Genomic DNA, 27,367 nt, shown 5'->3' with positions numbered 1-27,367 from the left:
TTTAGACAATTGAGGTCCTATAGTTTACAAACTTACAATTAAAAACTGAAAAAATATTTATACAGTAATGCCCAGACATAAGTTACACTGTTAGAGATGTATTGACAATATGTTTATCATGAATCATGACGCAGTGGAATTCTATGCTGCAGTACTCCACACCATAACAATTATCAAGATAATATCACTATCTTGTAAGTGCACACATTGTGTGAGGGCTCCTGTGTGCCTTCTAACACTGTGCCGTGCATGTGTCCAGTATAGGTGTAAAATATAGCAGTGAAAAAAAGCACAACGATTCGGGCGTGTGAGAGTGTTTCAGTTGTGTGTGAAAAAAACCAAATCTGTAGAGTGCGTGAGTGATTCGGTATAGTGTGTATGAAAGCGTTTCGGTAGTGTGTGTGGGAGGTAATCCTGAATTATGTCAGTCCTCATAATGAGGGCTGAAGAGCACATGCATCCTCTTGGCCGCCTCAGTTGTGGCCATTCATTGGGAAGCAGGCCGGCCGGCAGCTGCTGCTGGATGGGGAGGGGGGGGGGGGTTTTGGGGGGCGGTGATGGAGGGAAGGAGGGAGGGAGGGAGGTGGATGCTATGCTTGTTCACATAATAGCCGGCGGTTGAAGGCGTGGTGCGTGTGGCTCGATACGAGGCGCGTTCAGCAGCAACAGCAGCAACACACCGGGGGGATGAGCATGGACAGCGGCTGCAGGGCGACTCCCTTCCACGGCGAGCGCAACCGACGAGACGGCTGATCGGCAGCGATGCGGGGGAGGCTCTACCTTATCTACTCTTAAGGATATTTAAACGCAAAGGTAAGAAGATACATGTTCAGATCGCGGAGCTGATACACGCCGCTTCTGTACCGGGCTTCGAGGAGACAAAAAGTAGACCCTGGCAAGGGACGTGAGTGAACCAACGGTTTGGGTTTGCCGCCCCCACCTGAAACACGCGTGTTTCACGGAGAGGAGAAAAAAAAAGAAAGCGTTCATTTACATTTGACATATGTGTTTTGAGACAGGAGCACAGGTGGAAACCACCCATAGACTTTCACACACATGCATTGTTCTCTCAATGGCCCTGAGGTGGGCCAGTCCCCACACTGTGATCCTGATGGAGGTGGATAAAGCACAGACTAGGATATTGAAGCAATAATTGCCCAACTGAGCCAGTGTGTTATTTAATGCAGTCATATTGGCAGTGTGACTTGGCGAATCTTAAAGATGGTGGATGATTCATCAGTTTGACTGTTCACTTTCCAACACTTTGTGTTTTTGTATATTTAATTCAATTTAGAAAATTGAAATTGTGCAAGGATATAAAAGTGACACTTAACGATCATGATTTACATGGACACACGTCCTGTATTAATGTGATGAATGCATTTTTATTTGCAGGTAAAAAAAGAAAGCTAGACAAGTGCAATTAAGTCAGACATTGACCTACTGATGTTATCTCAGAGGAAAAGCTCTGTCTGAGTATTTAAAGGGATCATAAACAGGAAGTCTTGCTTTAGTGTTTGAGTACGTCCTTTGGACACACATGTCCAACTTTGTCATGCTTCCTATTTGTTGTGGCGGATGTCCTGCGTCATTTATCAGCACATGCAGTAGACTTTTGGAGGCATATTTCACAAGCATTCGTCAATAATGAATGAATAGTAAAACAATATATGCTATTTTGGATTTCACATTGCATTGCACATCTTTGTTGGTCAATGTACAAGGCCTGCAAAGGAGGGAGGCATGTGCTTCTATTTATTGGCTGTTTAAAAACATTGGCAAACCTCCTTTTTCAGAATAATAGTGCCTTGATATTTTCTAAAAATGGCCTTAATACTAAAACAAAGACATTTGAAGTGAAGCTTGAGCCTACCTCTTACTGTTGCTATATAGGGAAGATTTATAGTGCAGCCTTTCGGAAAACTATCATTGGTGAAGACCGAATAGAGGAATAGATGATTAACATTTTATGCAAGCTCTCCTGTTGAGAAAAGGATAACTTCTGAGGTAGGTGGTATCACATTTTTGGCCTGATATTATTTCCAGTATAGGCTGAGGGCTCTGCAGAAAGTCACTGCAGTATAGTGTGTAAGGATCTCTGTCATTGGTGCTGCCAGGACTGTCATTCTGCTAGAGGTGCCAAGGGCTCACTATACTGCATGTCTTCAATGATGCATTTTGAGTCAACTGCACTATTGCAGCACACAAGCGCAGTCATGGACTTTTTGACAAATGGATTTGTGGAAATACAATGCTCTCCTTTGGGTACAAAGGCAAATACCAATAGGACACAGTACATCGACTAATTCCGACGATGATTTCGAACCAGAAATGACCCAGTTATTTCTCCACATTAATGCATGTATTTTCTTTGAGTCTTTTTTACTATACATCAACTGCACCCAACTCAGATAAAAATTCCACCCAACCGTCCGACCTGCGGGTGAGCTGGAGCCATCCAAGCTGACTTTGAGCGAGAGGCGTGATATTCGCAAGTAGGGAGTCTTCACTGAACCGAACGAGCACATTTTTGAAATGTGGGAGTAAGTTGGAGTAACGGGAGAAACCTCACGCAGAACTTGCAAACATGACACAGGAAGCTCAAAGCTGAGATTCAAATCCAAAACCTCAGAACTGTGAGGAAGATGTGTCAACCACTGTACTGCCTCCAAAATGACATGTAATACAAAATTGTAATTAGCTCCATGTGCAGATTTAGATTTTAATAATCACTGTCTTTGATTTTTTTATGACTGCTTACTTTACATCTGATGTCCTTTTCCAATCCAATCCAAAATATAATGTAACCCATAACAATCTAATGAAAATAATATATTGCCTTTCTTCAGGTAAAGATGTGGCAGAGATCTGGTTCTATAACTCCATTTCGGTTGTAATGGGCGTTAGTATAATGACAGAGGCCAAGGAACTATGAGGCCTCTGGGTGTTTGTGTTCAAATATTTAGACTCCATGAGAAGTGAACAAGAGGTACAACATTACCTTGAGGGTGGGTATGACATCAGTTTTTATTAGTTTACTTTGAAATACTCAATCCTTTGGGCACATAGTAAAATTGGCAAGCATCCCCTTACTGTCTGCTTGATTGTGACAGTTTTGCTAACGGGAGCAGATTGGACCGTTATGGTCTTTATACAGTATTTGGAGTACAAATACAATGAAGATCCAGCTGAATGTCCTTCCGTCTCTCAGGACGTCCTCTTCAGGGCAGGAAGACGTTACACAGCATGACGACATCATTGGCATGACTCGCACTTTGCTGTGACTCCGCCCCCAATTATTGCATCAAAGATCCACATTTTCCCCACACAGAGAATTTCCAATGACATCATCCCGAGCCTCACATCGCTTTCCTGGATATCACAGGTTTGCAGCCTGAGGTGATGGTTGATGCTTAGCTATTGACTGCTGACACTATGAGCCATGGGGAGATCTCTGATCAGGGGGATGAACAAACACAACTTCAGACTTATTCATCATTAACTGTGCAGAGGAGTGTGTCAGTGTCAGGTGTCAAAGGTTCGTTACATGAGCCACCAAGCTGCTTATGCGTGTTAAATTGCGGCTGCCTCAAGTATGTATGCATTTTCTGTCGTGGTTTGCCCTCATTAGGGTCGCAGGTGAGCTGGAGCCTACCCGAGCTGACTTTGGGCGAGAGGCGGGTACACCCTGGACTGTTTGCCTGTCAATCGCACACTTACTTTGTTTGCAATTGAAATACAAGCATATTACTTTGGGATCATGTGTTCTCCAATCACGTGTCTTCAAGAAAACAAACACTGTTTTGTGTAACACCAGCCTTTATCAATAATGCATGAAACGTCGGTAACAGAGATGAGACAGGCTGCTGTCTGGACAAGCCCGAATAATGACAGGTTACATTTTCCCGCTTGATTTTTATTTAACTTTCGGACTTTATCTTGAGCCATCATGAATGTCACACGGCATTTTTCTGTGCTGTGAAGTGTACAGGTATGCGCTAAGGTAACGCACATACGTACACTATGCTAACTGTACTCAGGTATGCGCTAAGGTAACGCACATACGTACACTATGCTAACTGTACTCAATCCTATACAGCACAGAAAAGCTCCATTTTGTATGACTCTAGAGATAAAAACACAATGACTGACAGTTCTTTTGCTTAACATGAAGGTTGAAGTGTTGTCCTCTAGACGCCTTGCAGGCTTTTTATTAAAGCTAAATAGGTTGCTGTCTGCAACGCGTCCATCGGTATTGGGCAAAGTCTTAAATGAAGATAACCAAGATTGCTAATTGTTTGCATGCATTTGGCTGTCACTGTGTATTGATCAGTTTTAAATCCCAGCCTGCACCACTCTTGTGTCTGAACCAGGTTGATATGGAATCTCGACGTGCTGCCACCGATAGACTACGGGCTGAGTCTGGGTCATGCCATCAGATATAAATAGCATCGCTGCAAGCGCTCATAGACCAACTGTGCAGATCTTTTAAAGTCGTACACCTTCTCTTTTTATACAAACTCTTTGATTCTCCAACTACTTAAGACCATTCCCCTCTGTCACATGCGAGTTTCAAGAGGCCACTTTCTTCACTCAAACAAGCAGAATATAATTGACTGCAACATCTAGCGGCCAGACTGAAGTATCGCATGCTAAATTCAGAGACAAATGCTGGACCCTATCTCAATACTGTACTGTTACGACTTACTAAATAAATGTGATTAAACTGCAGATACAGTCCGTTTTTTTTATCGAGCACATAGCTTTTAATTTTTGACTGTGAGAGAGAATTTTTCAGATTACATTATTCTGAAGATATAATTAATAATGTGAGCAATTAAAAAAAACAATGTAGTATGTTGAACGACATCATATTTATACTTCTGCCTGAAATATAATATCCACTTAACTGTGAGGCAGTCAACCCTAAATTGAGCAACGGTGCTCAGGCGTCTGACCCGTCTTGGCCTCATTAAGTCGGCTCCCGAATTCAAGCGAATTGGCCACTAAGCCGTCGCAAACCCAGAAGCCTGCACGCAGAGAATTTGCAGTGCTTTCTTCGAGTTCTGCAAGAAGAGCGCAATGAAGGGATGAGTCAGGAATGCATCCGCTCCTGCGCTCTCCCTGGAGAGTTTTACCAGGTACGAGAGTCGCTCGCTTCGCGATGATAGAACTGGACAAAAGGTGATCAGCCTCATTCTGTCAGATAACGGCACTGTCAGATTCACCCAATCTTTTTTCTCAGAGAGTTTGGATGTTGGCCTAGTGAATGTGTGATTTGAACTGAGAATTTGATGCACTGACAGCACAGTGCTTTTTATTGTAATGCAGCAATGCAAGGAAAATCATCCCAATGGAGCAAATGTGATTTACTTCCAGTCATTTGGATTTCGAACACCCGCAGTTTAGTCACAATAGGACAAGTTGCAAGCCGTGCAGGTTGGAAGAGTTTGCAGAATTCTTTGCTTGTTGAAATATATTTGTTCAATCAAAGGCTAAAAAAGAAACCAAATGTGAAGTAACTGAAATCCTTCTGCAGGTTATTATGGCAACAAATCTTTGGGACAATGGTTTCATTGTCATTCATGACGTTAGTATTCCTTTAAGAAGGATCACTGCATTTATCGCTCGGGTATTAATTCACTATGGCAACCGTGACGTGAAATACTTTAGTCTCACCGTGTCCGTTTTGAGATTTCGACTTATTTTCGTCTCATGCAGCGGATTCCGTTTTTTTTATTAAAAATGATGTCCATGGGGTGTGAAGTTGAAGAGCATGCAACAATTTCTTCTTTTGTGTCCCTGTAGATGACTGAGGGCCGACTGTGTCAAGTGCAGTTGCTGGATGACAGGAAGCTGGAGCTGCTGGTTCAGGTACGAATGACGTGGAGGTGGTCAGTCAATATTTGTGTAATAACTGAGACGCCTCACTATGCAACGTAAGAGGAGCTGCTCCAGGTCAGCGGCGTGTGGGGAATTCACACCCGACTGTGCACAAACCCTCAGCGCACCTCACACTGACTGAATTTCACTCTGTTTGGGGCGTTTCAAAATAATTCAAACGCATTAAAGCGGCGCACCACCTCAGTGCGGGATGTTTAGTGGACAACACAGCAGGAGTGAGTGAATAATTCACAGAGGCTGCTGCACTTTATTGTAGCTTGCAGGTTAGTCTCTTCTCTGAGGGAATGAGGTGAACAGACTTGAGTTTTGGAAGCTGACACTGAATCCGAAAAATCTCCTTCCACAGCCAAAGCTGCTGTCGTATGAACTCGTCGACCTGGTCTCCTCCCATTTCAACCTCAAAGAGAAGGAATTCTTCGGACTTGCGTTTTTCAATGACAAGTATGTAAAGTGTTGGCCTGACCTAAGTATCTTGCTCTGAATATTTATTGCTGGTGATTCTTAAGAGCCAGCAGATGTGTTGAGTGTGGTACGCTCGCTTGCTTTTGCAGTGGTCAGTGTAAGTGGCTGCAGATGGACCGTAGAGTTCTTGATCATGACTTTTCCAAGAGGCACGGCTCCATTGCCCTCAACTTCCTGGTCAGGTAACAAGAAACCTACACATGCAGGGCTAAAGCTGACCAGCAGGGTGCAGCCCTGCATGGTGAACAAAATAAAAATACAGCACAAAGTAAATACAGTGCAGTGTGTTCTCCGGTTTACGACGGTCTTATGAACTAGTTCGTGCAGGAAGAATAGCTCGTCAACCTACACAATTTTTCATTTTATTGTTTTATGTAAAAAATGCAGAAGATGCACTTGTTGTGTATATCATAGTTGTCCCAAGGCAAAATGTAATTGTAGATATAGTAAAAGTGATTCCTAAATACCAAATGCTCTTGAGCACAGCCTAAAATTACTTTCCCCCCCCCTTGTCGCTCCCTCTTGTTGACCAACATACGTATAAAATATGACAAATAAAATGGGTTTAGAGTCAGGTGTTGTTGGTTGTTATGATTTTGGTTATGTCTTCTTGTAATTGTTAAAACATTTTGTTCAGTAACAGGCATATTTGGAATACTAGTAATTACGTTCTGAAGTTGTGTTTCCCATTATATAAGCCACCCAGCTAGTAAAACCTTTTTAGCCATTTAGATGAAGAGAAAAAAAATTGAGCTGTATAACTCAGCAGCAATGGCATCATCAAGCTAATTGCTGTGACCATGGGAAGACCTAATAGACCCGCACTTCAATTTTTTTACACTGCTCAACATTTTCAGTTGTAATGGAGTGTGTTTCGCAAACTAATGCAATTGTGTTACTGACATTATCAGAAAAAGACAAATCAACATACATTTTCTTCTTTATTGTAAAGCTAAGTTTTATTACAGTATATAGCTACGTTCTCAACCAGTAAGCATAGCAGCTAGAATCATACTCCCCAGCAAAAATTTTACATTAACATTATTTACAACCCAGGGTGGCACGGTGACGACTGGTTAGCGCGTCCGCCTCACAGTACACATGTCGAGGGTTTGAATCCGGGCTCCGGTCTTCCTGTGAGGATAATGGGTGGATGGATGGATGGATAGATATTTGCAACCCCATTACTGTTAATCAAAAATAAATAAATTAGCATTCAAATCAAATGGAATTTAACGTCATTATTAAGGATATATTCAGAAATATATTTGGAGTAGTTCTTCAGATGTCTAAGCACCTGTAGCAGAGACGTGCCAAACACGGTAACATTTATGATACAACAAATAAAATATGTAATTTAAAAATTGTACCGTTGATGGGTGAGCATGGACAAATTCAATTGTATAGTGTTTTATTACCTGTATTTCATGAAAACACATAAGCAAAAAATGAGAAAACGGATGGTTGGATTTTCAAAATATCAGTAGTTAGTGCCTAATTTATCCTGCAATTCTGGAATCACAATTTTTACAGACTGTGTAGGCATACATTTGAGACGGACCACACATGTATTATAATGCTTATGAAATACTGCAATTCCATCCCACAGCCTTTATGCAGTAATTACCTGTGGGTTGAAAGAAAGTTCTGTTAAAAACATTGTGTGCTTGTGTATTTATTTTTCATAGATTCTATGTGGAAAACATAACACAGCTGAAGGACATCATAACAGTGGAGTTATTCTTCCTGAATGCAAAATCTGCTGTCTACAACGTAAGGTTTTTTTTTTGTTTTTTTTTCTTGTTGAAGGCAATAAAAACAAAGACTCGGCTGATGAGTCATTTGCCTGCGAACTCTGGTCGCAGGTAACCTTTCCTCGGCTGCAGGGCACTTTTCACTCGGTTACGGAGGAATGTGTGCAATAAAGCAGAAAAAAACAGATTTACTGTATCCCGAGAACAGGCTGATATTGAGGTCGATACTGAAATGTTTGAGTGTGGCACACTGCGTGCAATCAGTTCATCTAAAATCATTCTTTGTCTCATAGGGCATTATAGAAGTTGAGAGTGAGAATGTCTTTAAGTTGGCAGCAAATGCTTTGCAGGTTGGCGCCTTTACTACTCTTTTAAACTTACTGTCACAACATTTGAAGTAAAGCCAAAGCCTAATAAGATGTTGTTTTTCTCTTTTATTTTATGTTTTTACCAGGAGTCTAAAGGAGACTACACAAGGTAAGAGCTTGTTATTATCGATGGGAGACAAGTATTTACTGGTAGCAGGATAAGTTAATGGTGATCTTTCGGCGAAAACATTCAATAGGTCACTTGTTTCTCAAGAATGAGGACTAAACCAATCAATAGCAGTGTAATGTGAGGCTCACTATAGCGCACTGAGAAGCTCGCACCCGTGTACTAATGAATCTCATGGTGCTGACAGAACCAAGTGGAGACTTGACATACCGGGAGAGAGCACAAACAGCTTCAAGTCCACCAAAGAAATATATGAAATTAGATACAGTTGTGCAATCTGATGAGATCCAACACAAGAGTTGTATTCAAAATGTTGGCTTTGTGATGATAATGATGCTCATGTCTTGAATGACACTGGATGCGTATCACTTTTAACAATAGTAGTGTAGAAAAGAACGGTGTCATACTGAGAGGCGTGATGAAAAATATTGAAAAGAAATCATACTAAAAATAATACCAAAAAGTGAATCATCAAAACCACTTCTATTTCTAGAAGCCTTTGATCTGTTTTGTACGGCAAGCATGTTGGACATAAGCCCATTCAAAAGTGAATGAGTTCTTGCTTGATATTACATAAAGTTTTGATGACAAAAAATGTGGTTGGTCGTGCTGAGAAGGAACATAAAATAATTGGACTTATGCGATCGTTCATCCCCCACCTCTTTCCTTCCCCAGCGATGAAGCCACTCGAGCTGACTTAAAGAAACTGCCCACTCTTCCCACTAAAGTCCTCAAGGAGCACCCGTCGCTTGCATACTGGTATGCTAGGAGGCCAGTCTGGATTGTGATTAGCAGCACGTGTATGCACAATATATTCAAAATCCATCTCGAATACATTTTCCCTCACTTTCTCGCTGATAATACAGTGAGGATCGAGTCATCGACCATTATAAACAGCTCAGAGGAGTGTCCAGAGGGCAGGCCATTGTACAGTAAGTGTTGAACTTCAAATAAATTATCGATTTGCTGAAACACTTTCGACATTAATTAATGTTGAAACGGTTCCGGGTCATTAATCTCTCTCTTCCACCGAGGCTTCCTTTTCATTTTGTCTTGCCGCAATCCCTTTTCCCATCAGCTGCTAGAAATCAATCAATATGTGCATTCCAGTGAATCACGCAGACTCAGCAGATCAAATTCTCTAGAATTCCTCCTCGTCTTTAACACAGCCCATGTGGACGTTATAAAGCAGCGTGCGGTTTTAATAACACTCTTCATTCTAGGTATCTGACACTTGTGGAATCCTTGCCCACATATGGTGTCCACTATTATGAAGTGAAGGTAGGCTTTCAGCTCCCTAGTAACAGTAGTCTTTGCATTGGGTACTGAACAGATGTTCAACTATTTTTTATTTCTCCTTACAGGATAAACAAGGGATGCCATGGTGGCTTGGCATCAGCTATAAAGGCATTGGCCAATATGATCTACAAGATAAGCTGAAACCTAGGAAGGTAAATATCATCCTACTGTTGTGGCTTTAAATTGGCTTGTCTGCAGACATGACAACACAGGACAAAGTCAGCGGGCTGAGTCATCGTTTCAGATTCAAATTAATTCAAGGGCAGGACCTTTTCACGGCTAAAAATCATTCGAGTGGTGTCGACTCAAGTGTTTCTTTACTGGAACTCATGCACGTCAGCCATTTTAACTTGCCACGTGATGGCGATACCCATGTGAGTGATGCCACGCAGAATAAGACGTTTGGCATGTGCAGTTGGGGCCAAGAACAGGCGGAAGTATTATTTCAAACGTGTCACACGACGGCAATGCATTCTGGTGGATTGCACGCGATGATGCTGTTTTACTTTGACAGCTGCATTGTGCAAGTGTCCACTGCCTGTCTAGGGGGAGGGAAGGTGAAGGGAGGGGAGGAAGCTGCTGATGTCAGAATGAAAAGAGGGGATGGCTTTGGGCGTTAACGTGCATGAGAATACCTGAGGAGGCAAGTCGGGAGCTGACATGATACGGACATAGTACAAGTTTGTGTTGACAGTGAAGCCAGAGAGGATTTCATAACTACAAAATAGGATCTGAAGTTGAAGACCCGTTGTAGTGGTAAGGAGTGGAGTTTCCATTCTTTTAATGAAATGAATTGCACACGATATGATACTTTTAAATGCAGCTCTGAGTAGATGCTTTTATATTATTATTTTACATGTTTGTCATCACCTCCTCATGCTGTCACACAGTATGTGTATTTTTTTCCCCTTCAACATCTTTTGACGGTTGTGTCTCATTCACCACTGGACTAGACATGCAGTTAGTCACAAATGACTTGAAATCGGGCTGCTGTCACGGAGCACCTGGCTGATGAGCCACAGAACATGTAGTGATGAGTAGGATTTACTAATGGGGGACTCTTGTACCTTCTGAACACCTGTAATGTTGCGGTCCAAGTATACCAGACTGTAATGACACTTCATTGCCGTGGTGGTCACAGTATGAGTGTTGTTTAATTTCTGTCTGCCAATTCTCTATTGTGACTGCCAGCTGTATCAGTGGAAGCAACTGGAAAATTTGTACTTCAGGGAGAAAAAATTTGCAGTGGAGGTTAATGACCCACACAGGTGAGATTTTAAGTTTATTTAAGTTCGTTTTTTTTTTTTGTTTTTTGCATCACTTCTATTTATAAGAAATTATCCAACTCTATCTGAAATAAGCCACACAGTTCACCACTGATCTTATTGCTTCAGGAGAGCAGTAACCAAGCGCACCTTTGGACAAACTGGCCTCCTCATCCACACTTGGTATGCGAGCCACTCTTTGATCAAAACTATTTGGGTCATGGCTATTAGTCAACATCAATTCTACTTGGACAGAAAGCAGAGCAAAGTGAGTGTCAGAGTTACAATGCATTTATTTCACAGTGTCAAAATAAAAAGGGATCCATGCAATAACCTTTGATACCTCCCTTCCGTTAGGCTAAACTCGGAGCCTCCAAAAGCTTGGAGGAAATCGCCACAGATCTCACCGAGCATGCAGGGGCAAAGATAAACAAACTTGGAGAGTCGGTCATGAAAAATAACTTGATTACAGCCAGCAATGGGAGCCTGGTATCGACAGGTTAGTTGTACTTGTGACACTTTCAGATCAACCTATAGCAAATGTCATGAATGCAGAATATTTAGAGTGCAACAGATGAAAGCAGTATCATATCAATCAACAGACTGTAGGTGTAAAATAACTGTGCAGCTATTCAAATTTCGTTTTTTTTTTTTTTGTTTTTTTTAAACATTTTACAGGTTCTGCAGACTCTGAAATGAGTGAGGAGCAGAAGAAAGAGAAACTCTCCGAGCTGAGAAAGAAAGAGCAAGAGATTCAAGACATCTTGGCCAAAAAAACAAAGGAACTAAAGAAGATTTGTCTTAGGGAAGCGGTGAGATATTCTGTTTGCTTGCCCTTGTTTCTCTGGTTGTCAACCTTTTTGTCTCGTATGAATGAGCAGGATTATGCTTATTATCCACCCATCCCTTTTCTGAACCGCTTATATTTCAGAATAGTATACACCACCACCAGTAAGGTGGTAATGACAGACCCTATTTCATTTTAATTTAACCCTAACCCTCAATATTCTTTTGAAAATAATAATAATAATCAAAGTCAAAATACTTGATATTGTTGCGTGAACCTGCACGGAAGTCTCGTTCCGCAGTGATCCATATCGTTTGGCTCATTGTGGTTCCATTTACAGTACATGGACAGTATGTATGGCTTAGGTGTCATTAAAACATGAATTCATAATGACAGATCAAAATGTCATTCATTTCACTTATGTCATTGTAACGTGTCACATTTTTAATGGATGGCCTTTGCTGGCTCTTCTGTGTCTCCAGAGGCCCCCCAAAACGTTTAATGAAACTGCTGTGTGATGGATTGTTTCTGCTGCAGTATCCATTTGAAGTGTTTGTTGTTCTCAGGAGCTTACTGGCAAGCTGCCAAAGGAGTACCCCTTGTCTTCAGATGAACGACCACCACAGGTTAGGCGGCGAGTTGGCACTGCTTTCAAGTTGGATGACCTTTTCCCTTACAATGAGGTCTGTGTTTCACTTGTGCACTTTAATCATAGACCTGGTCCACTTTGGCCAACATTATATGCCTTTTAATTACCATTTTAACCTGATTTTCACTACATACTTTGTGGCACTTTGGTTGTACACTCCCAGACTGTTATTGTCTTAACTTAAATAGGAAGTCAACGCAATCATTTTTTTTTTTTTCTAGAATATGTTCTATGTAATCCCACTAGTTGAAACCGGGCATTCTGATAAATATTGCATTTGTGGAATAAGTGTTAAGACACTCGTTTTTAGCCATCTCTGGGGGCGGCCATTTTGTCTTCTGTCGACTGAAAATGGCATCACAACTGCTTACAACGACCAATGGTGGCTCAGATTCAGAAAACAAGTGAGCCGTGATTGGTCGTTGTGAGCAGTTGTGATGTCATTTTCAGTCGACAGAAGACAAAATGGCCGCCCCCAGAGATGGCTAAAAACGAGTGCATTTTGCTGCTTAACTTATATTCCACAGATGCAAAATTAATCAGAATGCCGTGTTTCAACTAGTGGGCCTGCTGGGAACATATTCTTGAAAAAATTATGTTTGGGTTGATTTCCACTTTAATGATAAAAAGGTAGATTTTCAATTGAAGAAGAACAAGTGTGCTTCAGTTTAAAAGCTGTTGGTAAATAGCAAGTGTTACCCTCCAACATGTGCGCCTTCACACTTGAAGATATGAAAGCATTGTCTGCTATAAGTTATGAATATTACAGTGTCAGCAAACATTTATAAAGTTGTTTTCTTCTTGTTAACATGCTGCGGTGTTGAATGTTTCGGACAGAGACCCTTGACCATGGAAAGGCAGAAAAAAAGGACTGCTTGGTGAAAATAGGAAAATAAGTGTACTTGTGTAAAATGTTTTGCTGCTGGCACTGCAGGATCCTTTCCTGAGAAATCTGGAGAGCAGATTTGCCCTCCAGCAGAAGATCGTGGAGGCAGCTAAAAAGCTGGCGAATGAGCCAGAACTGTGTAAGACAGTCAAGAAGAAGAGGAGGAGAAACTGTTTGGATGCTATGCACAAGCTTCAGCAGATAGAGAATGAGATGAACCATTATCGAATCAAGAAGGGGAAAAGACCCACCCAGCGAGCCTCAGTAATCATTGCAGGTTTGTAGCAAGTGCAGCTAGGGAGTTGTCACAGCTTTCACAATTCTGCTGTATTCACAAGAAGCATTCTCTTTGTCCAGATGAACTCATGCGATCAGACTGTAGCTCCTTGTCGAGCCTTCCGCTGGAGGATGGTAAGCTTGGCAACACATCTTTGCGAAGTATCCCGCAGTAATGCCATGTTCGGATCTTGATTTCGCGCCGTCCTATTTTTGTGCTCAGATGACTCGGATAGCGCTAGCCAGCGGCCACGGTCGCAGTCTGTGCAAGACTCCCCTCAGTTCAGTCCATTACGCTCACTGGGGGCAGAATACGATGGGGAGAAGCAAACATCTCCAAGGGAAAATAACAATAATAAAAGGTGAGGCTTAATCTGACCTGCTGAGCTGTTTTTGGAACGCACATTTTCGACACGTGTTGCTTTGTTGTGTTTGAGGCCTTTTTCTGTTGCACACATATCATTCCTGCCTTTCTTTTTAATCATCACCCTCAATGTCACAACCCTTTAGATTAGCTTTTGAAGGCCAGGAGGCTTCCCTCTACTACCACAATCCAAGAGAAACCTCCTCCACACACAGTAGCCCTTATAAAACCCTCCCCAGACCTCCCAGAGACCCCCGCAGCATGCCCCCCACACCAGTAATGACCCGCAATGCCTACAGCAGCAGCCAGCTCAGGTTTGGTCGTGGCTCCCCAACACTGTTATCCCTCACTGAATCGCTAATTGCAGTTGCCAGTCAAACACCTTGGTGAATGTTCCATTATAGCAACTATGAGTAATTAGTCTAACGCGGCAAGCTGTGTCCTCTTTCCAGGTGCGAGGGCTTGCCTCATGGTTTCAGGGCTCGCAGTGGAAGTTTGGAGTCACAGCCCCAGCTGAGAAAGGACACAGACCCGGAGAAGACAGTTTTCACATTGTCACCAGCTCATCGCAGCAACAGCACAGAGGTGTTGGAAGATTGCTCGTCCTACACCAGTCAGTCCAGTCTGGATTTCTGCGGGCCTGCCAGTTCCCACTACAGTACATTGGATTCCCGAACCTCCACCATGCATCGTCTGCACCGCAACGTGGAAGTGTATGGAAACACTGGAAGTATGCCCAACCTGGTTCAGCACCATTCTGGTTGTAGTTACGCCTGTGAGACCTCAGCGCACTATCCACCCGGTGCCTACTACGTCTCCGGCTGCCCGTGTCCAGATATGGAGCCTTACGCTAACGGAGCCTATGTGTATGAGAATGACGTAGAAGGCCACTACAACGTCAACCCATCGTATCAAATGAACGGCTATCACGGACATGACAGATTCAGGCATTATGGCTCTGACCGAACTGACGGCCTTTCACAGAATCCCTACGCGACGGTGAGACCGCCGCGGAGCAGGGAGGGACCCAGAAATGAACTTTTGGCCAAGAACATGCAGAAGGCTATGGTGGCAGAACATCTGAGAGGGTGGTACCACCGGAACCGTGGCCCCAGGGAAGGAGAGAGGGCAGGATACGACTTTGACTGCGGCTCTCAGCTCAGCCTAGGCTACCAGACCATGCCGGCGGCATTTAGCCACTCCAGCAGAACAACGTCTTTCTCATCTGGTGAGATGATCTCTGCTAGTGGTTTATAGGTCAATGAAGACCATATTTACAAGAAGAATTTTTTTTACAATGATTTATTTATTTATCACACCACCTTAAATCGTCATTGTTTTCGTAGACCCTGTGCAGTTATAAACAGGCATTTGTGCCACTGTGGCCATGAACACAGCCGACTTGCCTGGCCGATGGAAGTGACTCCTCTCATTCTCTTTAAAATCAGCTAACTACACTAGGGTGATCACATTTTGATGCCCAAAAAAGAGGACATTCGGCCCGGCCTCGAGATACTGAAATAACACTTAAACATGCCATACATTTTAACGCTAATATATTTAAATTAGGACTTCACGATATTGGAAAAACATGCAATATTTGATATGCGTGTTGCATATTGCAATATCGATATTTAACATGTACTTAAAGAAATGACATCTTTATTATCTAATGAGAGAAATATATTTGTTCATGTGGAAATATGCGAATTAATTGTTAGCTAATTAAATTATTCAGTGCTAATAATGCCCCTAGATACTGTTTGCCTATTGGATGGCAATGCACATTTAAAGTTGCATCTGATTGGTCAAAGTTAGATTAAAGAATACCATTCCATATGAATTTATCGCATGTCTTTTGCATGCTACATTCTGCATTGCATGTGACATTATCACGATGACAATAGTTTTTCAATATATTGTGCAGCCCAAATTAATAAATTCTGCCTCCTTTGTATGGTTAGAAAATAAAACAAAAAAAATCATAATAGTTGCTCTCCTTGGAAGTCTTACTTAAATATGACAATGTTCTAAATAATACCGCTTCTGTACAATATGCAGCTTTGTCAAAATATTTCTTTCTATCTTTTCAATGTAATAATTTAAATCATAAAACAGTAGTCTCACAAGGACATTAATTTAACAAAGAAATACATTTCATTTGCAGGCAAAAGAGGACGTTTGGTCACCCCAAACTAGACGCACACAGTCTTTGACATTGGGGAAGTAGAAATACACTTGCCGACGTCTATGTAAAAGATCGAAGTGTGCAAAGTACGTTTATAAGGAACTACAAACAGATCTACATGGGTGGATGATGTAAAGTTAGCCTGGGCAATCACAGATCACTGCTGTGAAGTGGACAATTGGAGATCGCCTTCCAACCAGATCTTTCATGTCTTTGTGTGAACCTCCACCCCATAGCTGTGTCGCAGCCAACGATGGTGATTTTAAAAATATGATAAACATGATAATAGTAATGAATAATGCATTAAATTAATTGATTTCTGCAACTAGCCAGAAGGTTTGATGCCCACTGTTATAAAATACGGTAACATCTACCACACATATCCACAACATCAAAATCACATTACACCACCTGCGCCACAACTTAGACCTGCTTTCAGCTAGTGTTAAGGTTTAGTCCACTTTCAGCCACCAAATTGACAGGTGAACCGGGGCCGTGTAACAGAAAACGCCCTCGGTCCTTCAGAACGCCCAACATGGCACAGTGCGATCTGACAAATTCACGAAAAAGAGTAAACTTGGCTTGCACTGGCACGAAAATCAAGATGTGCCAGTTTTTAGAAACGTCTTAGGTTTAATGTATGGTCCTGTTTCATCCAATGTAGTCACTAATAAAATCTGTGCAAAGCAATCAAAGCAAGTTACATAACAATTAAGAGTGCACTTGGTTTGGGCTCACTTGCAGTGTCTTCAGTGGAGAGTGCAGGGAACTGGCGCAATCAGCTGGCAGTTGGCCTGACTGACTACGACACACCCAACACACCTCAATATTCTCAACATGCAGTTCCTTTGTCACCATATAATCGCAGCCCCACACACAACAGGTGAGAGTTTTCTTTTTGAACTTTTGAATTGATTGAGGGAGTAAAGTTACATCAGAAAAAAACTAAGGCCAAAAGTATGAAAGCATTGCATGCTCAAAGAGAGCTTAAAATTCTTAATGTGTATTTGGTCTCTACTACAGTAGGTTTGAACTATTTTATATTCTATTCAGCCTTTTTTGACCTCCAGCCCTTCATTCCTTGTATCTTGCTGTTGGGTCCAAACACAATTATTTCCTTCTCCATAAGGAGGAAGTCAATCCCAAAATTGTCTTTAATATGTTTTATGTTCCTTCACTAGGCTAAACACGGCATTCTGATTATATATTGCGTTTGCGGGATATGAGTTAAGCAGAAAATCCACCCGTTTTTGTCCATCCCAAGGGGCGGCCAATTTGCCACTTCCAACTTGTCAACTGAAAATGACATCACAGTTGCTCAGGGCTTCAGGTAATGACCAATCATGGCTCAGCTTCAGCTTGATTGGTTGTTACCTGAGTAGACAGCAAGTGTCAAAATGGCTGCCCCCTGAGGTGGACTAAAACGTGTGGATTTTCCTGCTTGACTCATATTCCGCAAATGCAGTATTAATCAGAATGCTGTGTTTAGACTACAGTAATGTGGCTGCATAGAACATATTCTTGCAAAGAAAACTTGAAAATATGTCCCTTTTTAAGGGGAAGTCAACCTAAACATATTTTTTCCAGAATATGTTCTATGCAAGTCCACTAGTTGAGACAAGGCGTTAATATTAATATCAATATTGCATTTATGGAATATGAGTTAAGCAGCAAAATGCACACGCTTTTAGCCATCTCAGGGGGTGGCCATTTTGTCACTTCTGTCGACTGAAAATGACATCACGGTTGCTCAGGGTTCAGGTAACGACCAATCACAGCTCACCTATTTTCTGAATCTGAGCCATGAGTGGTCATTATCTGTGCCCTGAGCCCCTGTGATGTCATTTTCAATCGACAGAAGTAACAAAATGGCCGCCCCCTGAGATGGCTAAAAACGGGTGGATTTCTCATTTCTCAAAGAGTCATTGATCTCATCGACAGCTTTTAGGAAAAATGGCTTCATTGAAGGGTTGATGTACAGTACAATGAAATCTCTGCTGCTTCTTTCCTCCTTTCTCCAGTTTTTAACTTAATATTAATGCTCATGTGCGCAGATGCTCTGCAGAAAACAAAGTATCGGGCTCAGACACAAAGAATAATAAATGTGAGTCAGTTGAGGTGGTTGGTGCTGAGGCCATTAGAATGGATGAAGCATCAGACAACCACTCTAGCACTTAAGGGTGAGACCAAGCTGGTGGCTGTATGTCGTGTTGCCACACGTGTCCATTTACCCATCTTCATCAGTGTGCTCATTAGGGTGGTCCTTAAAATTAAAAGTTGGAAATTCTAAGCTCCAACCCTCTAAATTTGTCGAAATAGTTTAAAAAACTCTTCTGGTGAAGTTTTGTCTAAATCAGACAAGATTTACCTCTGCCTCAATGACCTTGAATTTTGTCCTTAAGACACCCAAGGTGTGTTTTTTGTCTTGAGGTAACTGTGACATAATGATTGAAAATTGTATTAAAACAACAGTTTTAACATCCATCCATTATCGATACCGCTTATCCTCACAAGGGTCGCGCGGAGTGCTGGAGCCTATCCCAGCTGTCTTCGGGCAGTAGGCGGGGGACACCCCGAATTGGTTGCCAGCCAATCGCAGGGCACACAGAGACAAACAAACATCCGCACTCACAACCACACCTAGGGGCAATTAAGAGTGCCCAATCAACCTACCATGCATGTTTTGTGAATGTGGGAGGAAACCGGAGTAGCTGGAGAAATGGGGAGAACATGCAAACTCCACACAGGAAGGCCAGAGCCAGAATCGAACCCACGACCTCTGAACTGTGAGGCAGACATGCTAACCAGTCGACCACCGTGCCTCCCCAGTTTTGACATCAAAATATTAAATTGTCTGATAACTTTAACACTGACTGTTAAATATTGTTGGACTGTCTGTTTAACTGTATGTTAAACTGTTACATGGTCTTCAAAACTCTTCTTTTTAGAGTCCAAAAAGGAATTCTGTAGAATGTCACAAAACAACTTGAAAGAGAACTTGCTGAGAAGTTGCTGCTCATTACTGGTTAGCTCATGCTGAGCAAAAATAAATGCCTTATCCTCCTCCATTTGTGACAATGTTTAAAGCATTGGCAGAATCTCTCAAAGACTTCTTCAGGGATTGCCTGAGCATCATCCTGCCCCTTGTTTAGTTTGACATTCCTTAAATCATTGAGAAGCTATTCTATTTTTGCCAGGGTAGTGTCTCTCCATTGCGATGGTCAATCACAATGTTCGACGCATCATTCACTGCCTCCTTCACAGACCTCTTGTTTTGCTCAATATGACAGATCAAAAGTCCAAGTACTTCTTTAGAGCGAAGTTAAGAGCCACAAATGTCTTCAATTGGAGCAATCAAATAATTCTGCTTAGCTGCAGCCATGATTTAAAGATAACACCCCAGCCAAATGCCAAATGAAAACATCATGCGGTATAACAACATGACTACAGTGCAAAACCAAATAATAACCAAAACTCTTATGTACCTGTATTGATTTGGTTTACAATATTCGACCACAATGACAAGCTTGGTTTTGGAAAATTCCATCCCTGGACACAGTGGGATTGAGGAATCCAGGAGCATTTTAAACTTCAGCACTGATATGTTATTGTCCTTTTGTCAGCCATAAAAAGAGATGAGGCTAAACTTCGAGATCATCGAGGCAGGGGTAAATCTTGTCAGAACTGGGAAATTTTTCACCAGAGGAGTTTTTCAAACTATTCTAACAAAATCAAGGGGTTGGAGCTGAAAAAATATGAATTTTAAAATTTACCCCTTTGGAAGGACCACCCTAGTGCTCATGTAATGAAACCATCTACCGCTTTGTGTTGGGTTGGATTTTTTGGGTATCCCCTTCGGGGAAGTGGTTTTGTATTTACCATATTCACATTCATGCATTTATTTTGTGGCAGGTTATATAGAAAATGGCAAAAAAGAGAGAAAACCTTAGGTTAGCTACATAGAAAAACAATAGTCTAAGATGATATAAATTCCACCAACATGATTTGTGATTAATTACACTTCACAGTTGCAATTAAAGTTGGAGTATGTAATTAGCAGACATAGCAAAGTAACTACCGTAAAACAAAACAGAAGTTTCCCTATAACGCATTTCCATCGCCACTTGTTGTCAGGCCCTGTTCATAGCTGCCTTCTAGGCCTATGAAAAAAAAAACAATACTTGTACTTGATAATAATTACAAACAACACGTGAGACAGAAAGAAAAACGGCCACTTGATCAAGTGGGTCGTTGCTCTCCAGCTATCTCGTAGAAACCCATTAATCTATAGCGACAATAAAAAAAGATGCCTATTTTTGGTAGCACCATCATGTTTTGCCAGATTCACACTAAGACCACTCCTTGTGAAGCTGCTTTTTAGGGGGTGGGGGGGGGGGGGTTGTCACCATAGAGTTGCTTTGTGTTCAGTGTTTTAACATGACCATTTCACTGAATAGTAGAGCTTCTTTAATTTCATTCCTTTGGTCATACATCAACATCAGTCTGAAATAATTGAATATGTGAATATCCGTTTGATTTCAGTGTCTTCTTTCAGAGTTTACCTGGGCAGCAGCTACACAAGCATCCACTGATGACGACCAAACCACATTTTGTCACATATAAAAAGTCATAGGAAGCAGTGCATGAAGAGGATGAAGTTTAAACACAGGCTTTCCCTCCTACGACTAACCTCTGAACCCAGGGTGCCTTCCATTGGGTGGATTGTAGAGAGGCAAGATAGACAGTGTCTCAAATTTTCAAAATGTTGCACAACCCACTGACTTGTACTTGAGATATAAATGCAACAATTTGTTTGCAATTAATCTAACATAAACATGAACTACCTGCTGTCTTATGATGGACAATAGGTTAAAAAAATGTTTCTTAAAACCAGTCTTAAATGGATGATCCAGATTGTGAATGTGATACTTAATGTGATCGTTCATTAGAACAGACCATGTTGTAGAATTTTCTTTCCTTCCGTTCTTTAATCCTGGAATCTGAATGTATGACGTCAAAAATGTTAACAGTTTGTCATTTGTCAGTAAGTGCCGTGATGTGATTTAACGTGCATGTGGAGCAAATCAGTTTTGATAACAACTTTGATAAGAACCAGACCACTGCCATAAAAAAAACCATTTGTTTTCTCACACATTTGTACAGTCCGTGTGTAGTTCTAAGTATCTTGTGAGGTGTCATGATGAAATATTTTCCACTGCGAAGGATTAATAAATACTTGTGTGACTCATAAATGGCTGCTGTCACTGATCATGTACTGCTGTTGCTTAACACCTGTTTCAGTACCCCTTCTTAAGTAAATAGATATCTACAATTAGAGATGGAAATGTTAGCATTTTTGAAAAATAATGTGCCACATTAAATTACTTTGAGTTATGGTCTGAATAGATTGATGGAAGATGGAATGAATGGTTTTGTCACATCATAAATGTCATGCTACTGTTGTAGCTTGATCAGGCTTAAGAAAATTGTCCATCTGCTGCTGTCAGTCTTGCCGTTTTCATTTGCGTGAAGCAACTGTCATCCCAAAAGCCCTGTGAGGAGGGGCTGAAAAAAGACTGATAGCATGCCTTTCGCCCCCTACTTGTCTTGCCGTAAATATCTCCCGTGCACTTCGCAGTGTTTAATTTTAGACTGCACATGAGGCAGAAGCAGAGCAACTCCAGCTGAAGTCAGAAGCTTGCCAGTTTGCTGTGCCGCGTGTCAGTGGTCTGACAAACATTTAGCATCCTTTGACAGAATTTGAACTGAACACAAAGAGAGATGTCCAACAGAGATACTGAGGATCTCAATGAAGAGGACATTGATGAGGATGAACTCCTTGCTATGCTTTCGCCCGAGGAGCTTAAGGAGCTCCAGAGTGAAATGGATATTATGATCGCTCCAGATGACAGTGTTCCAGTTGGACAGAGGCAGAAGGACCAGACAGAGAAGCCTCCGACTGGAACCTTTGACCACAGATCCTTGGTCGGCTACCTCTACTGGGAAAAGGAATCCAAACGTATGCTTGAGGAAGAAAGAGTGCCTGCTACTCTGCTACCCAGTGAGGTAAGAGGCCACCAGACTGCCAAATATTTAAAAATAAGTTGAGAACAAACATAATACTAGAACTTGGGAGGACACAGTAGTAACAATGTTGGTCCCCTTGGTTGTCTTCATCAGAGAACATTGAGTCAGGAGGCTGAAGAGAAAGAAAAAGTCGACCCTGCGGAAGATGGGCACCATGAAGTACATGAAGTGAATGAGGAAGTCATTGAGGAAAAGGCTAAAAATGGTACAAGAGAAAGGCAAATACTTGATGACACAATAGAAGAACCTATTAAGGAAATCATAAACAACGTAAAAGAGAGCAATGAAACAGACAAAGAGGTCCACGAGAAAGACAAAAAGATTAATTCAAATAAACATGAAAGCACTGAGACACAATCTGATGAAAAAACTGAGACACAATTTGATAGCACAGAAAAGGAAACAGCAGGCCATGAAGATGGCCCTAACCCTAATCCAGGCCCTAACCCGAAACCTAACCCTAACCCTAACCCAACAGATGTTATAGAGGAAAGTAAAACGACAGACTCTTTGACTCCCCTCGACTTACTGAGAGATGCAAAGACAAGTGAGCCCAATGACAAACTCCGTCAGAAAGAGGAGCCAAAAATCAATAAGTTAAAAATTCCCAAGCTGGCACTGAATAATATCAAAATGACATCTCGGCCATCAGGAAACGAGACAAATTTGGAGTCGACACTTGACAAGATCCGAAACAACAACTCTTCTGTCACTGAGGTAAATCTCAACAACATCGAAAACATTCCCAAAGAGATGCTCCTGGACTATGTCAACGCCTTAAAGAAGAACAAACACGTGAAAACCTTCAGCATCGCAAACACCGGAGTGGATGAAAACATTGCGTTCAACTTGGCCAACATGCTACGCGAGAATCGCAGCATCACAACGCTGAACATCGAGTCCAATTTCATCACAGGAAAGGGAATTGTTGCCATCATTCGATGCCTCCAATTCAACGAGACACTCACTGAGCTGCGATTTCACAATCAAAGACACATGCTGGGTCATCATGCCGAGATGGAAATCTCACGCCTGCTCAAGGCCAACAACACCCTCCTGAAGATGGGCTACCATTTTGAGCAGCCAGGGCCAAGGATGGTTGTGACTAATCTCTTAACCAGGAACCTGGACCGCCAGAGACAACTGAGAAAAGAAGAGCAGAAGCAGCAGCAGCTGAAAGAGCAGAGGGAGGTAATGCAGATGTATGAGAGTAGTCTAAACCTGCCTCCAGGTTTACTCGAGATGCTGGGCTACATACCGCCCCTGGAACTCCTGCAGAAACATGGGCTTGTTGCACCCCCAAAAGAACTGAATAACCTGACCCCAAAAGAAGAAGGGGGGAAAAAAGAAGAAGAACCAGAGCCCCCAAAGCAGCTCAAACACAACAGAATTCCCAAACAACCAAATGCTGAGTCCCAAAACCCATTGAGGGACGTCCGGCTGAAGAAAACTCAGAAGAAACGTGACCATTTTCTGGAGTTGGACCGCAGGGAAGCCAGTCGACAAGAGAGGGCCGGTTTCCAGCTGAGGAAGACTCCCAAAGTGAAGGAGTCAGTCACACAAGGGCCGGCGGATGAAAAAGCAAACCTGAAGGATGTCATTAAGACTTTGAAACCGATCCCTCGCAGGCGAGTGCCACCAAAGGTTGATCCCACACCCCGTGATGAGCTCCTAAATGAGATCAAGAAGAGTAACGTGGCCTATCTTAAATCTGTGAGTATTGCTGCTGGGTGATTAATAATCCACATCGGGCCTTTAATAAGGAAGTCCCAATTAGATAAAATTGGGACTGATTGCCTGGAGTCCTTAAAGTCAAACATACTCCATCTCAGTTAAGAAGGGGCTTCCACATTCTTCCAACAGCAAATATGTCCTCGTAGTTAGTGCTGACATGGTAAGAATCCAAACCTTACATTCAAGGCTTACACTTGATGGAATCTTTGGCAATATAGTGGGCACAACTTCATGCGTCATAGAAGCCACCGTTTGCAAACTAAAGCTAAAGAAAGCCTTTCAGCCAGCTTCTCTGGATGTAAACACAATACATCCACCACCGTATTCTGTTCAGGGTCATAGGAAAGTAGGTCTGATTGCGGACGAGAGGAGGGGCACATAAACAGAGACAGACATTTTTACGTAGAGGAATGATCCTTTGAGCTTTGGGATATCTGCATACGGTATATTAAGTGTCCAATGTACTATTATCACACTCCTTTCAGTGCATACAGTCCGTAGAGTATGATAACATATTAATAGAATGCCACACAAACATTAATACAGATTATTTCCTTTGCTTGCAGGTGCCGCTCCCTAAAGCTCTGGAATCAAGTGAAACAAGTCTCCTCTGAGGCAGTGACTAATTGTAATATGTGTTTGACACATCCTGTATTTTGAAAATGAACTGTACAGTGAGAAAGAACTACATGTTCACACACATAGAGGCTGGCTGTTGTCAAATCATGTTTCACAAAAGCCTATATGTGGTATGTACATTAGTTGAAATCAAAGGTACACTACAACCCCTGGCAAAAAATTATGGAATCATTCAATGATGATCAAAAAACATTTAAGTCAAATCATGGATGTTCCACAAAGAGACTTTTATTCAAAATGTCACTCTTCTGGCTTAAATAAACACTTTAAAAAAACAAGAAGGAAAATTGTTGCAGTCAGTCACAATATTCTTTGAGAGCAAGAAGAGGGGAAAAAAGTATGAAATGGCTCAATTCTGAGGGAAAAAAATCTTTTCAATTAGAAATTGTAATTTTCAGCTCTAAAACAAACATCTGCATCAGGTTGGATCTGCTATTTAGCCAGACTGAGTGGCTCCAACATAAGAGATGGCAGTCGGAACAAAGGAGAGAAAGAGAATGATATATTTTTTTCAAGAAAGTAAAACATCATGAAATGTTGCAAAAGATGTACAGTAAGTACTAACAAAATAGCAAGGTTGTGAATGTTAAGTGGTGTTGTAGATCAAGGAAGACCTCGAAGCATCATGATAGAAAACTTTGAGAAATATGTCATGAAAATAGAAAATGCACAACAACAAAAAAATTCAAATTCAGGAGAATGGTCAATGACAAGGCTCCAACCGGCAAAGCTGAGCTGATAGTAGCAATCAGAGGAAGTTGAGGCAGATTGATGAAAAATACTGTTTGTCACTGGTTAAGCGCATGCCAGAGACTGCAAGCTGTTCGAAAAGCCAGAGATGATGACAAGTACTCGAGGTGTGGTGTTAGCTATAGTTTTATTTTTCATGATTCCATAATTTTGTCCTCAAAAGTGAGCAATTCCACATTTTTTTCCGCTACTTGCTCTAAAAAAAATGTGACTGAGCACAACATTTCTTTTTTCTTTTTTTTGTTGCTTAAACCCTGAAGGGTGCCATTTTGAATAAAAAATGTGATGCGGAAGCCGTGCAACTTACGATTTTCCTTTTTTCTGATCATCATCCAGGAGCAATGAATCCATCATTTTTTTGCCAGGGGTTGAACCTTAAAATACACATTTGCCTTTTTTTCATTGTGTGACATGAAATCAAACTAAACTCTTCCTGTTCTATCGGTCAATTAGGATTACCAAAATTATTTTAATTTGTTAAAAGCCTAAAAAACATACAGACATTTTTTCCATTACTTTCTAAAATTGATCACTATGCCTTTGAACAATTTGGGAAAACCAAGATGATGTCATATGTTTGGAAGCTTCTGATAGGTTTATTGACAACATTTGCGTGAATTCAAGACACACCTTTGGGTCAAAATGGCCAAGATATCAGGAAGCGAATTACAGACTTCCACAAGTGTGGTTTATCCCAGGGTGCAATTTCCAGATGCTTCAATCGGTTTTAAACAATTCTATGCAAGTATAACACAGGGATGAATACTTTAGTTTTGGATACATGTCCTGTGGTCTGCAGATATTAAAATGGAACTGTCTGGCCATAATGAGCATCATTACGTTTGCAGGGAATAGGTGGACGTTTCAAGCCTGAGAACACCATCCCAAGTGCCCAACAGTCAAAAGCGGGGGTTGGCATCATCATGTTATGGGGTTGTTTGGTAGCAGGGTGGACTGGTGCACTTCCCCAAAAAATACACCATCATGAAAAAAGAAAATCATGTGGAAATACTGATGCAACATCTGAAGTCAGCAGCCCGGAAGTTAAAGCCTAGCATGCAAAATGGGTCTTCCGCATGGACAATGACCTAGAGCAAAGGGCCAAATTGGTTCCAAATTGCCTTAATGAGAACTAAGTCAATGTTGTGGAATGGCCATGACGAAGCCCTGATAGCAATCCCATCGACAATTTATGGGCAGACCTGAAAAGGCATATGCAAGGAAGGCGGCCTACAAACTTGGCTCAGTTCCACTAGTTCTGTCAGGAAGAATGGGCCAAAATTTCTGACAACTATTGTGAGAATTTTGTAGGAGGAAATCCAAAACATTTGACCCAAGTCATTTAGTTAAGAGGCAAAGACCCTAAAACTCATAAAATTCAGTACTGTATATATATGAACTTTTGAATTTGAAGAAAGTCATGGAAATTAAAAAAAGAAATCCTTTGCTCATTATTCTGGCATTTAGCAAATGGAAATAATTTTGGTAATCTAATTGACCTACAACAGGAAAAGTTGATTCTGATTTCCTATCAGAGTGAGAAAAAAATTCAAACATGTCCTTTTATATGGTAATGTAAACCTTTGGTTTCAACTGTTTTAAATCCAAATGCATCAAAGTTCTCATTTGCACCGAAAAAAAGCTGATCAAATGTACATTTATTCAGAGGGGAGATCAATTGTTTTATGCTTATTTACCAAATGTTGTGCCAGGAAGGCTTATATTTGCTACATGCTGGATTAGTTGTGGTTTGCATTTGGCAATTTGTAAACAAGACACAACTACTGCATAGCATTCATAAAGTGATAAGAAAAAAAACAACGCATCA

At 41.5% G+C, this 27,367-nt stretch overlaps 2 protein-coding genes across 8 annotated transcripts; both read left to right on the top strand.

Annotated features, from left to right (window-relative positions):
* The first annotated feature begins 601 nt into the window (after window positions 1–601).
* Window positions 602–21,581, top strand: LOC147153449 (FERM domain-containing protein 4B-like). 7 transcript variants are annotated; one of them, XM_086029885.1, is made up of 24 exons: window positions 602–813; window positions 5,809–5,874; window positions 6,251–6,345; window positions 6,456–6,548; window positions 8,055–8,139; window positions 8,414–8,470; window positions 8,575–8,597; window positions 9,291–9,374; window positions 9,482–9,547; window positions 9,839–9,896; window positions 9,980–10,066; window positions 11,106–11,182; window positions 11,309–11,447; window positions 11,537–11,678; window positions 11,858–11,991; window positions 12,533–12,649; window positions 13,550–13,778; window positions 13,859–13,912; window positions 14,001–14,139; window positions 14,288–14,455; window positions 14,594–15,369; window positions 17,074–17,212; window positions 18,384–18,509; window positions 20,885–21,581. In XM_086029885.1, exons 2-23 carry the CDS (start codon window positions 5,809–5,811, stop codon window positions 18,505–18,507), a joined length of 2,952 nt encoding a protein of 983 aa, XP_085886011.1. In that variant the 5' UTR covers window positions 602–813; the 3' UTR covers window positions 18,508–18,509; window positions 20,885–21,581. The 7 variants fall into 7 exon arrangements, with proteins under 7 accessions (XP_085886011.1, XP_085886039.1, XP_085885990.1 ...); XM_086029913.1 differs by having other exon boundaries at window positions 5,809–6,167; XM_086029864.1 differs by lacking the exon at window positions 602–813 and adding an exon at window positions 5,076–5,141.
* Window positions 21,582–22,003: 422 nt separating this feature from the next.
* On the top strand, window positions 22,004–27,350 carry lmod3 (leiomodin 3 (fetal)). The gene is made up of 3 exons (XM_086029925.1): window positions 22,004–22,395; window positions 22,510–24,129; window positions 24,717–27,350. The coding sequence occupies exons 1-3, from the start codon at window positions 22,111–22,113 to the stop codon at window positions 24,762–24,764; spliced, it is 1,953 nt and encodes a 650-aa protein (XP_085886051.1). The 5' UTR covers window positions 22,004–22,110; the 3' UTR covers window positions 24,765–27,350.
* Window positions 27,351–27,367: the final 17 nt, after the last annotated feature.

The sequence above is a fragment of the Filicampus tigris genome, chromosome 1, assembly GCF_054856515.1.
Source record: "Filicampus tigris isolate MCC_2025a chromosome 1, RoL_Ftig_1.0, whole genome shotgun sequence".
Classification (NCBI taxonomy): Eukaryota; Metazoa; Chordata; class Actinopteri; order Syngnathiformes; family Syngnathidae; genus Filicampus; species Filicampus tigris.
This window is presented reverse-complemented; position numbering and strand designations above follow the sequence as displayed.

Excerpts from the sequence above, each read along its gene's own strand:
- lmod3 (XM_086029925.1), top strand. The coding sequence starts at position 22,111 with ATGTCCAACAGAGATACTGAGGATCTCAATGAAGAGGACATTGATGAG. Across the intron at positions 22,396-22,509 it reads CTACTCTGCTACCCAGTGAG|AGAACATTGAGTCAGGAGGC; the intron begins GTAAGAGGCCAC and ends TGTCTTCATCAG. Across the intron at positions 24,130-24,716 it reads ACGTGGCCTATCTTAAATCT|GTGCCGCTCCCTAAAGCTCT; the intron begins GTGAGTATTGCT and ends CTTTGCTTGCAG.
- LOC147153449 (XM_086029864.1), top strand. The coding sequence starts at position 5,091 with ATGAGTCAGGAATGCATCCGCTCCTGCGCTCTCCCTGGAGAGTTTTAC. Across the intron at positions 14,140-14,287 it reads GAAAATAACAATAATAAAAG|ATTAGCTTTTGAAGGCCAGG; the intron begins GTGAGGCTTAAT and ends ACAACCCTTTAG. Across the intron at positions 14,456-14,593 it reads TACAGCAGCAGCCAGCTCAG|GTGCGAGGGCTTGCCTCATG; the intron begins GTTTGGTCGTGG and ends TCCTCTTTCCAG.